This window comes from Sceloporus occidentalis, unplaced genomic scaffold (assembly GCF_023333645.1).
Source record: "Sceloporus occidentalis isolate IW3139 unplaced genomic scaffold, rSceOcc1.0.p SCAF_3, whole genome shotgun sequence".
Classification (NCBI taxonomy): Eukaryota; Metazoa; Chordata; class Lepidosauria; order Squamata; family Phrynosomatidae; genus Sceloporus; species Sceloporus occidentalis.
This window is the reverse complement of record NW_028316983.1, coordinates 85,986,958-85,999,152: the sequence shown is the minus strand read 5'-3', so window position 1 is coordinate 85,999,152 and position 12,195 is coordinate 85,986,958. Positions and strand designations below refer to the sequence as shown.

The window sequence follows — 12,195 nt, the reverse complement described above, 5'->3', positions numbered from 1 at the left end:
CTGCCATTGTGTCTATGCCTATTAGTGCAAATGAAGGCCATTTAATTATTTTACTTAATGGCTACAATGGAAAACTTGTGACTGTGTTCTAAGGACTATTGACCTGCTACATTTTGGGTAGTATCATATTCATTAATAGATTTTTTTTGTTGGCTAAAGCTAAATGGACATTACAAAAGTTTTGTTGTATAAAATTTAACAATATATAAAAGGAAGTACATAGCAACACTGCACCTTAATAGTGACCCTATCATTTCTAAGTAAAGCCAGTCTAACTAATACTTTTAGCATCTCCCACCAGAACACAAAAGCAAACAAAAAAAGCTATCACAAGGCAGAATATGCCTTTTAAATCTGGAATATGTGGTGCATAAGAAATTCATGCAAACAAGAATGGAGCTTGGAAAGCTCTAACCAACTGCTACAAATCTTCTAACTTATTACTGCTGAATTTGCAAAATTTGTTACTGTTGCCATTTCAAGCAGAACTAATCAGAGTTACTTTTTGGACTATGCTTCCCAAAATCTCCCAGCCAGCCTGAGGGATTTGTGGAGTTATAGTCTAAAAATGTCTTTTACAAACACTATTTCCAAGGTCCCTGCTATCGTTACAATTGAATGTAACTGTTTTCTTATTATTCTGTTAACTATAATATCTTCTATTTATTAACGACTAACTGATTAACTACTTTATTAAAAACAGTAATACCAGTGTGACTTTGAAACCTTGCAGCATGTAATTATGCATTTTGGCTGGCCCAATAAAGGTATCATTATTTGGATGTTATTGGATTTGCCATATTTTAATATGAGTATGTTGTTTTCTTGCCATGCTATAGAGATTACCAGGCCTTGACTTCTAAAGCAGGGATGGACAACCTCCAGCTACTGTTGACCTCCAGTTCCCATAATTCTCAGACTATTCAGTAACTGGAAGGCCCCATGTTTCTCAGCCCTATTTTAAAGGACTATGGACCTGTGCAGACCAGCACTTTGAGTCGGCCTGGGAGCAGAGTCGAGGCATAGCATCTACATGATGCACCCCCAGGCTCTGCCCCCAGGGCACTGTGACGCTACATGCCACACCACACGGCACATGGCATCATGGTGCTCCTCTGGTGCTGTGTACACATGACACAGCACCATGGCTATCATATGTTCTCCAGGACACAAAAAAGAGCTGCTTTTTGTGATTCCTTTTCACGCCATGGAAAGGCCAGATCCAGGTGGCAGTGGCTGAAAAAGGGGCGGCTGTTTGCACAGCCCCTATGTGACCAGGTACAATCTTAGCTCTATGCTCACTGCACACAAAAAGAGAATAACTGACTGTCATCAAAACAGGATTCCTTTATTCCACCCAACTGGGGGCTCAGATGACTTGAGAAGAACAGAGTTTTGGAAAAATTATTATTATATTATATTATTATATTATTGTACACCGCTTTGATTGTTGTACACCGCTTTGATCACCGGAAAAGTGGTATATAAATAAAGATGATGATGATGATGATGATGATTATTATTATTATTATTATTATTTTCTTATATATTGCTTTTCTTCCAACATAGGGATTCAAGGTCAGCTGTGATTACCTCTTTCCAAACAGTCAAAAAATACAGAATATTCCCCATATGTAATATTACTAGTAATGGTTTTAACAGACTCTTAACAATAGCAAACAGGCAAGTGTGGAGGTGGCTCTCTCTCCGAATTAAGGGTAGTGTATGTGCACATGACCTTCTGTAAGTTGGTGGAGCACTCCAACATTATGACTGTTTCTACTTATGACTTCTCTATACACTTTCCACCAATACAATAATAGTAATAAAACTCTTATTTTTATCCCACTTCTCCATAATAAAACAATCAATGCAGCTAACAACAAGTTAAAACATCCATATACAATATTATATCTCAACACCCCCCCTTAAAAAGAATTAAACAATCCAGTTAAAATTAAAATATTAAAATATCTATTAATAGTGAACATAACATGAACAGTGTGGCACATGGAGTGAGGGGGCAATCATTCTATGGCCAAGTGGTTTTTATTTAGGAAAGGCCTGCTGGAAGAGATCCATCTTGACAGCTTTTTAAAAGCTGTCTAAGCTGGTAATTTGACAGATCTCATCTGGAAGGTTGTTCCATAGTCTGGGAGCAATTGCAGAAAAGGCCCTCGAGGAGGTAGCAGTCAATCTGGTCTTTAAAGGCTGCAATAAATTCATCTGCTTTGTCATATGAAGTGATGGATCTAGGAGCACCCCCAGACTGTGAACACAGTCCTTTGAGGAGAGTGTGACCCCATCTAGGACTGGAGGTTGCAACCTGATACCTGGTGTGGGCTCCCCGACTGTAAGTACCTCTATTTTGTCTGGATTCAACCTGAGTTTGTTTTTCCTCGTCCAGTCCATTATCACCTCAAGACACTGATTATGGCTAGTTTAAAAATCTGATTATTCTGATCACAAAAATCAAAGATCTTATTGTGACAAACCGCACAGAGAAAATATAAGCTGGGGAGTTGCTGTTTCAACATGCTGTGTACTTTTATTTTTGCTTGATACCTACTTCTTTAAATTAAAAAAGAAGCAAAAAGGTTTGTGCTGTCCTCATGACATACCCAATAGCAGTGGCATGTTTTAAGGGAAAGTTTAGATAAGAAGCCAATCACTTGAGAGTGTAAAAAAAGGGAACTGCAATGTACTAACACAGTCATCCTCTTTTATATAGCAACAGCTGAGGCTAATGTATTGTGATCCCAAGGTCCTATGGGCTTCCTCTTGGAAAGGTACTAGAATTTTAGCAACAACAAAATCTCCACACTGCCAGTGCCAATGAACAAGAAAGTGACTCATTCTTATTTGTTAATAATTTTTCTGAATGTATTGCAAGGTCACCTCTGATTCTGATTTTTATCAAGTCAGGGTGAGCAAATGTGGTATTTCAGTTGCTGTACTACTGTCCTGGTTCACCAAACACCCACACAGGCTGGCTGGGAGGGAACCTCCAACTGATAATGCAGGCAGAGGCAGCTAATCACAAGCAGATAGAAAGCATCCTTGCCTGTGAGAGTCTGTTAAGAGAAAAGCAATGGCCAAGCAGTCCGAGTCCAGGGAGGCAACTGTAATCAAGATCAACACGGTCCAAGGGTCAAGAAAATCCAGAATAGGAAATGCAAGAGTCAGGGTACAGGTAACCGGAATGCTGGCCAAGAAACAGATGAGTTCTTTCTAGCAACTCCTTAAAGCAAACTCAGCTCTTCAATAGTTTGACACCAGCTGGTTCTGATCAGAGCTACCTTAGCCTGGCTGAGCATCTTAACCCTATCTTTTGTTGGTTCCTTTTGTTCCTCCTCCTTGTTTGAGGGTTTAAGACCCCACCTGTGTCCTCTGTCTCATCAGCAGGTGAGTCTTATGCTTGTCCTGCTGGCTGAGCATCTTAGCTTTATCTTTTGTTGGCTCTTTTTGTTCCTCCTGCTTGATTGAGGATTTAAGACCCCATCTGTGTCTTCTATCTCATCAGCAGGTGAGTCTTGTCTGAAGCTCTTCAGCAGGGAGGGCTGGCTGCCCTGCAACAGGAAGAGCTGCAGTCTGTTCTATGTCTGGAAGACCTGCGCCCCTTTATCAGCCTCCTGATCGGACTTTTCTTCCAGGTCCCAATCCTGCAGCTCTTGGCCCATGACAACTACAACTGTCATTAGTTGTATCCAGCATAGCCAATAGTGAGGGACTATAGGGATTACAGTCCAACACCATTTGCCCACCCATGGTTGTGGCAATCTAGAGCTACTGTGAATTTGGGTTGCTTGCTATAGACCTGGGCCTGATAAACCAACATTCATATTGCTTAATAATTCTAAACCAGTGCTTCCTAGACTTGGGTCCCTGGATGCTACTGGACAACATCTCCCAGGGGTCCTCATGGCTGATTATGCTAATAAGAATGGCTAGAAGTTGTTATACAAAAATATCTCAGGACCCACATTTGGGAACCAATGTTGTATATGATCCTCTGATGAAGATTGGCTCTGGGTTGGCTCTTGGGCTGGAATTCTGAAGGCTACAGTCCAAAAGAGGAACACAGGAGGCTGCTGAAAGTTTCCATCTGGCATACCTAGAACTGGGAATGTAGCCTTGGGAAAGAACACAAATAATTGCTTGGGGGAAAGGCTGCAGGAGTAGTTGTTTCCATCCACTTGTGATCTGCTTGCATATTTGAAAATGAAGTACACTTTAAAGACTAAAGTCTCCAGTGTGTTTTCACCGAAAGGAAAAATAAGCTCCATAGTCTAAGTCTTGGACCTACGTAGAGTTAGTGGATGTAAGGATGTGTAACAATACTTATGGAATTATCACAAGACATTTGAGGATTAGAATCAGTGAACACAAAAGTACAATCAGAAATGGAAATCTAGACACCCTGTTAATAGAGCATTGATCACAATTGGGTCATTCTCTGGATTCTTTAAATTTTTTTGCTATTGAGTCTGTTAATTTTGGTCCCTTGTATAGTGGATCAATACAAAGTAAATTTCTGCAAAGGGAGGCATTTTGGATTCACAAATTAGCCTCAAGTAAACCTGTGGGTTTGAATGAACCTCTTGACTTATCTGGGTTTTGTTGTAAAATAACGTATCATATATTTATAATACGGGGCATTGATGCACTGTTGTTGCTTTAGAGGCAGGAAGTATAAATTCATAATATAGGATACCAATAGAATTTTGGTTGTTTATGAGTCTGTAATTTTATATAAATATCAATTGTAACACTGGTTCTTTTCACATTACTTTACATTCCTATTTGTATATGCAATGAACAACTATAATGTAATTCAGCCTGTGCTTAGGTCTTACATCTTGAGAGATTTAGGTTTTTTTACAATATATTCATGTTCCTTTAAAAAATCCAATGTATGAATCAGCCACCTGCAGGATATTTAGCAGTAAGTGTATATCAGCACTACCAGTTACCATTAGTCTGCAATCATGGATTTTTTTTTACTTGTAAGCTGAATATGGCCTAAAAATATGGGTAAGTAACGTATATCATAGAATCATATATTTGGTGATTTTGCTTTGTGATAATTGTATATATTTTTGCTAATGTGTGTTAATTTTACAATAGTTATGGAAGAAGAAATGTCTTAGAGTGGAAATCTGATTGGGGAATCACACTGGTGGGTCTCAGCAGTACATTGAAACCCCCAGATTTGATAATTATATGGTATGGTAGTCAGCTATGAATATTTTAAGTCTCGATACTGTAGTCCATTGATTGTCTGCCTTTTGGAGGGGGAGGATAGTTAATGTTTCTGTAGAAATCTGAACCACCATTTTCAGTATTCATGCCTGCTGTGTATCTTGAGCTGGTGAAATAAATTAATTATCTATGCTCAGAATACAGGCTGTGCAGTGATATCCAAGAAGGGAAGTTCAGGGATCCTGGCTATACCTGGGAAGAAGCCTCTTTACTGCAATGGGTCACAGTGGGTCATGTCCTAAACCCTGACTTCTATAAAGGCTTATTCAGTGTTTTGAACCACATGGTGAAAACAGTGCAGTTATTGATTGACTTGTTCCCTGTTCCCTTGGCCTTATCATTAACATAACAAACAGTTTTCTGTCTTACATGTTACTCTTCTATGCATTTTATGCGATAATTCACCTATTAATACCCATACTTGGTTTGCAAAAAGATCATAGTGGAAACTAAAGGGAAAGGGATTCATACTTCATGAAGAATATAAAGCAATCTAATCAAAGAGGAATGGGGAGGGCACACTAATGTTCACAGTGACCCTAATAATACATAACATATAATATGAAATATTGTGAATATATATGACACAAATGTTATTTGACAAGCATTTCATACATCTGAATCTGAATCCTTTCATGTATCTGAATCCTACCTGTCATCAGTAACTTAGTTCCAGGAGTCAAGCCCATGAGCCAAAGTTTGTTATGGAACCCTGTGATTAGAGCCAACAGGGCTTAAAACTATTTTTCTTCCAGCAGTTAAAAAGGTTGACCCCTCCTGCATGCCAAGATGTTTAAGTCTGTCGATATTAAAGAGCTTTTTATGTATATATAGCAAGTGTAAGGAAACTTTAGCTTCAAGATACTTTTGGAGTCCTGTATTTCCTTACCTACTGCTCAGGCTGTACTGAGCCAATGAAAGCAGCACCCCAAAACACTGAGAGCATCAAAGGGCCTCTTACCCATAATAGCATTCTGTTGGATTATCAAGTAATGAATAATACTACGGATACTTAGATTTTAAAAATACAGTGGGTCCTTAGTGTCCACTGGGGTTTGGTTCCAGGACCCCCCCACCCCTGGTTACCAAGATCTGCAGAAACTCACATCCTATGAAATACGAAGGCATAATAAAATGGTGTCCCTTATATAAAATGGCAAAATCAAGGTTTCCTTTTTGGAATTTGTATTTTTTTCTGAATATGTTCAGGACATCAATGCTTGAATCTATGGATAAAGAATCCATTAATATGGAGGGAAGACTGTAATTGTAATCACCACTATAAGACACTGGTTTGTGTGTTTAAAGGCATATAATGATACTGATGGCTAGTGGAAAATTGTTACAGGATCCTGTTAATTTTAAGGTAAAATATGTATCAATTTTATCATCTCTCTCCTTTCTCCTCAATCTTCTCTTCCCCCTCTGACTCTCTAATATAAGGACAAGAAGATAGTACCCAAGTATATGTCACCCTTTAAAAAGCCTTCAAAATCTGAATTAATGCATGTAAGAGAGAGAGAGGGAGACTGAGAGAGAGAACAGAAACGGTTTATATTATTTGGCTTCACAGAATACATCTCAGTACCAAAGATTAAAATAAAACAAAATCTTAAGTCAAGCTTTTAGGTGTACTTATGGCTGTGTAACAGTTCATACTAATTTAAAAATGAATCCAAAACAGAATTGCATCAGAGTGGAAACTCAAGTCTGATGCCACTTGATTTTTCTTAACAAGTATCCTAATTATCTCATTTTGCCTTCTTTCCCCGTTAGCAAGAGTTATGCCATAAAAATGCTGAGATAAAGCAATAGTAAGGAGGATACCGCAAGAGGTATTTGGAAAGTAGGAATAATTTACTACGTCTCTGCTTTGTTTTACTTCCCTGGGTCTTCCCGTGGTGAAAGGGAATTCATCTTTTCTGGTAGTCCAAAAAAGGTAACTTTCTAAACTCTGTATATTAATAACAGCCATAGAGTGAAATTCTTCCTTATGTGCAATTGTCTGGAATTTTACTTTAGCTAGGGCGAAATGTATGGATAAAATGGGTATGAATCAAAATATACAGAATACAGAAATAAAAAATACACAATTCTACTAATAGTAGTGTATCATAAAATTTGTTAGGATATCCTAAATTTTTTAGCAGATACAGTCTTACAACTTAGAGCAACTCTGTGCAGAGGCACTGATTAACTAAGAATCAATGGAATTTCTGGTTTCCATTATATGAGATACTGGGAAAGAAGTTAAGTTCATTAAATGTTCAGTGTGATTCTGCTAAAAGTAACCAGGGCACCCCCCACCCCCACCGCACATACCTACTGACTTTCAAGAAGCAATGTTACATTAGACAAACAAAAGAAACGAAAATGCTGGTCAGTTTGGCAAACTGGGAAAGAAGCCTATTGGTGTGTCTACACTGGCTGTAAAATCCACCTTGCCCTTGGGTTATCCCAATCTGCAGTGACCACGGGCTTCTCTACAGACACTGAGGTTCTCTTGTTTGAACACATCCTGGTGTTCAATAGATTTTAGTATGCATGTCCATATGGCCATGGCCACCCCATGGAAACTGGGAAACTGGGCATTGCTGAAATTCATTTTTTAAGTTTTGGACCAGTTTCCTAACCTTTTAAGGTAATTTGCAATCTTGAGCCTTTCCTCTGGAATATTAGCTATCCCTCCTAATTTAGCATTATCTGCAAATTTAATAAGCATGCCTCTACTCCAACACCCAAGTCATGGATAATGATACTGAATAACACTGAGCCCAGGATGAAACCCTGTAGCACACTAATCACTTCTCTCCAGAGGAGGAACCATTACTGAGTACCCTTTGGGTTTGGTCAGCTAACCAATAATAAGTCCATGTAAACATCATTTTCTCTAGCCTACATTCTTTTAGCTTTTTTGCAATGACACAATGGGGGACCTTGATATGAAAGGCCTTACTGAAATCAAGATAAGCTACATCTACAGTATTCCCATCATTTACCAAGCTTGAGATTCTATTTAAAAAGAGAGGTAAGATTAGTCTGACATGACTTATTTTTGAGAAACCCATCCTGACCCTTAGTATTATTATTATTAGCCTTTATTTATAAAGCACTGTAAATTTAATCATAGCATCCCTTTCTAAATGCTTACATGCTGTCTGTTTAATTATCTGCTCAAGAATCTTTCCTACTATTATTGTCAGGCTGACTAGGCAGTATTATTTGGGTCTTCTTTCCTCCCCTTTTTTTAAGATAGGGACAACATTTGCCCTCCTCCAGTCTTCTGGGACCTCTCCTGTAATTCTCAAAGATTATTGCCAGTGGTTCTGAGATTACTTCTGACAGTTCTTTTAATACTCTTGGATATAGTTCTCTTAATACTCTTGCATCTGGCCCTGAAGACTTGGGACCTGAACAGACAGACCAAATTAAAGCTGCTTCGGGTCACTTTGGAGGTATGCTGTTTAAATTACACTTGCATATTAAGAGGCCAGAAGCTGTGCCAAAGCTGTACTCCAGTCCTTAGGACTGGAGCATGACTTTGGCATGACTTTCAGCCTCTTAGGACGCATGCAGCATTTAAATGGCACACTGCCAAATTGGCCAAAAGCAGCTTTATTTTGGCTTGTCTGTTCAGGCCCCTGAATTCATTTAAAGTAGCCAAGTATTACTGTACTACATCTTTACCTATTTTGTTCTGTATTTCCTGTCCTGCCATATTTGCAGTTGCACTATTTATTTTTGCCCAGGTTGAGCACTGTTCTCCTTTTCAGAGAAGACTGAGGCAAAGGTGTTGAATAGTTCTGCTTTTTCTCTATTACCTGTTAGCATTTCACCATCTTCTCCATACAGTGGCCCTACCAGTTCCTTGTTTTTCCTTTTGCAATGGACATAACAAAAGGTTTTTAACCTTTATAGCAATCCTGAGCTTGCTAAAGCATTTTGTGCTTTAGCTTTTCTTTCTATATGAGCTGGCTATTTCTTTGAATTCTTTGGTGATTTCCTCCCTTTTCCATTACTTGTATATGTCCATTTTGAGTCCTAGTTCTCTTAAAAGTTCCTTAGATATCCATCCTGGTTTCTCTAGACACCTCCCATTTTTTCTCTTCATTGGAACTGTTTGAAATTGTGCCTTCAATATCTCACTTTTAAGAAACTTCCATTCTTTATGAACCCCCTTCTCTGTTAGTATTCTTGACCATGGGATTACTGCCAGCATTTCCCTATCTTTACTGCAATCAGCTTTCTTAAAATCTAGAATGCATGTCTGACTATGCTCGGCTTTCCCTTTCCACAGTATAACAAATCCCAGGAGAACATGGTCACTTGCACCTAAGTAATCTGCCATTGGGAGAGTGCAGAGGAACACCCAGCTCTGCACTTGTTGCCCAGCTCTGTTACTGTCATCAAACACACCTTTGTCCCATTTTTAAATTAACAAAAATTTAAATTTAAAGCCATATACTCACACATCAATGAAAAGAAGGACATTATCAGATACATCAGTAAGATTACATAAATATTACATTTATTATTAGAAAAGTGGCTATGAATCACACAAGCCATTTACACTTATAGGAATAGTTGTCCTCAATGCTTGCTCACAAGCCTATATTGTAGTGTCTAAGTTCCAGAATGTATATTCCAGAACTTTGAGGTCACCACTAAGAAAGTTATATCTCTCATGTTCTTCTACTTGACTGTTTTGGCCAAAGTATGATATCTGAAGCAGACTTTAACCAGGAGAAAGGGTTCTTGATATAACTTATCCACACATTGGTCCCCAAATGTCCTCTTGAGTTGGTAGAAGACACTTCTGGCTCCTTCCATTACTCATGTCTTTGCAGAGCTCAGGAACTAAAATCAAGATGCACAGCTGGTTCTTCCATGGGAGCAGAACTTTAGTGAACTTCAAAATTCCATTCACACTTGCCAACTTACCAGTCCACAAAACCCCCACCTTATATAGATTAATTTTCACCTTGTTCTCTACTTCCTCTGCTCCAATACTTCATCCAGAAACCTGCTCAGGTGTTCCCCAGCCTCCATGAGTTTTGTAGTTAGAAAAGAAAGGAGGAACTGCATCTTATATGCATAGTGGTAACTTAGCAGCACAAACTTCCTGATGACTTTTCCCAGCTGCTTCATACGGCAAGGGGGGAAAGCTTGAAACTTGAGACCAAAGGTAGAAGAAATATCACCTGGTAATGACTTACAAAACCTTTAGACACCACATAAGCAGAACTTGGAAATGTTTCTTATTTGGAGTACAAATCCCACCATCATGGAAACAGATCTCATTCTGGGAATTACAGTCCAAAATTGGGACTTGTAGTCCACAGAAGCAACTTTTACTAAGCTCTGGAGATATTTATGTGCAGATCATATACCAGTGATATAAATCAATAAAGAGACATCAAAAGACAAAGAGCTTAGAATGAACTAATTAATCCAGCAGCAGCACAACAATATCATGACAGACGGGAAGATTTCATTCAACCGTTTCAAAATTTTAAATGGACAAAGCAACCTTTGCTACAATGCCATTAAGAAGCCATTGCAGGAAAAAAAATTCAAGTTAACAATAGCTTAAATAATTTTCTCTCCCGCCCCCTTTAGGGGAATCCAACTACTGTCATTTTACAATATAATATAATTGAAGTGTGCAATCCTTTTGAGGGCAAGCCAAACTAATTCAGAATAATATTTTGGGATAAGGAAGCCTTGACAGGCCAGGAAGACATTATTCAACACTACAAATGCATTCTTATAGAGAAATGAATACAGTGGTACCCCGGGTTACGAAATTAATTCGTTCCGCCGCCGCTTTCGTAACCCGGAAACTTTCGCTAGCCGAAATGCCCTTAGGCGCTAATAGCGAAAGCCGCGATTCCGTGTGAAATCGCGCCGAAAAGCACCAAATTTTTTTTCGTAACCCGAAATAACCTTCATAACCCGGAAAAATGTTTTTAAATGGATTTTTTTCGTAACCCGGAAATTTCGTAAGGCGGCGCATTCGTATCCCGGGGTACCACTGTAGTACCAATACATTTGCAGCTTAGCAGACTCATTCAGCTTCTACAGACTTTCATACGCTAGTTCAGAAATAACACCTATCTCTCACTGGTCTTAAAGTAAATAAACTCAGCATTGCCTAGGACTCCTATAGAGTCACCTGGGTGACCCTACTTACCTGGCTCCACTTCATGCCATCCACTTGACTGGCTGCCACTTCCTGGAGACCGCCCTTGGCTTGTATAAAATGGCTCTTCACCCGGACTGTCCATTTCATCCTCTACAGATTTGAGGCGCTTTGTAGAGCTAGAATTGAAAGACAGATACATTATTAAATCACCTGGAGTGAGAACACAAGTCATAGACTAATAGACTCACAGACCTGAAAGAGACCACGATGATCATCCAAGCCCCTGCCATGCAGGAATACATAATCAAAGCACTCCCAACAGAGGGCTATCCAACCTCTGTTTAAAAACTTCCAAAGAAGGAGATTCTGCCACACTTCAAGGCAGCATAATCCAATGCTGAACAACTCTTACTGTCACAAAGGTCTTCTTAATGTTTAGGCAGAATCCCCTTTCTTGAAGTTTGAATCCATTGCTCCATGTCCTAGTCTCTGGAGCCATAAAACAAGCATCCTCCACTTTCAAATATTTAAAAATGGACATGCTTCAGGTTGGTCATGTGGTCTCCCAGCTATCATGTCACCTCCTAACCTTCTCTTCTCCAGGCTAAACACACTCAGCCTTCTAAGCTATTCCTCAAAGGGCATGAATTCCAGACCTTTTACCATTTTGTCCCCTTCCTCTGGACATGTTACAGCTTGGTCAATATTCTTCTTGTATTGGTGCACAGAACTGAACACAAAATTCCAGGTGAGGTCTGACCAAAGCAAAATACAGTAGGACTATTACT

The 12,195-nt window shown here is 39.1% G+C and overlaps 1 protein-coding gene across 8 annotated transcripts in view; it reads right to left on the bottom strand.

Annotated features, from left to right (window-relative positions):
• Positions 1 to 12,195, bottom strand: part of NFIA (nuclear factor I A) — a 573,426-nt gene that overhangs the window by 101,604 nt on the left and 459,627 nt on the right. For all 8 annotated transcript variants that reach the window (XM_089515284.1, XM_089515288.1, XM_089515285.1 and 5 more), the window contains one exon: positions 11,456 to 11,583. In XM_089515284.1, the coding sequence (XP_089371410.1) occupies positions 11,456 to 11,583 (128 nt within the window). The remainder of the gene's footprint in view (positions 1 to 11,455; positions 11,584 to 12,195) is intronic.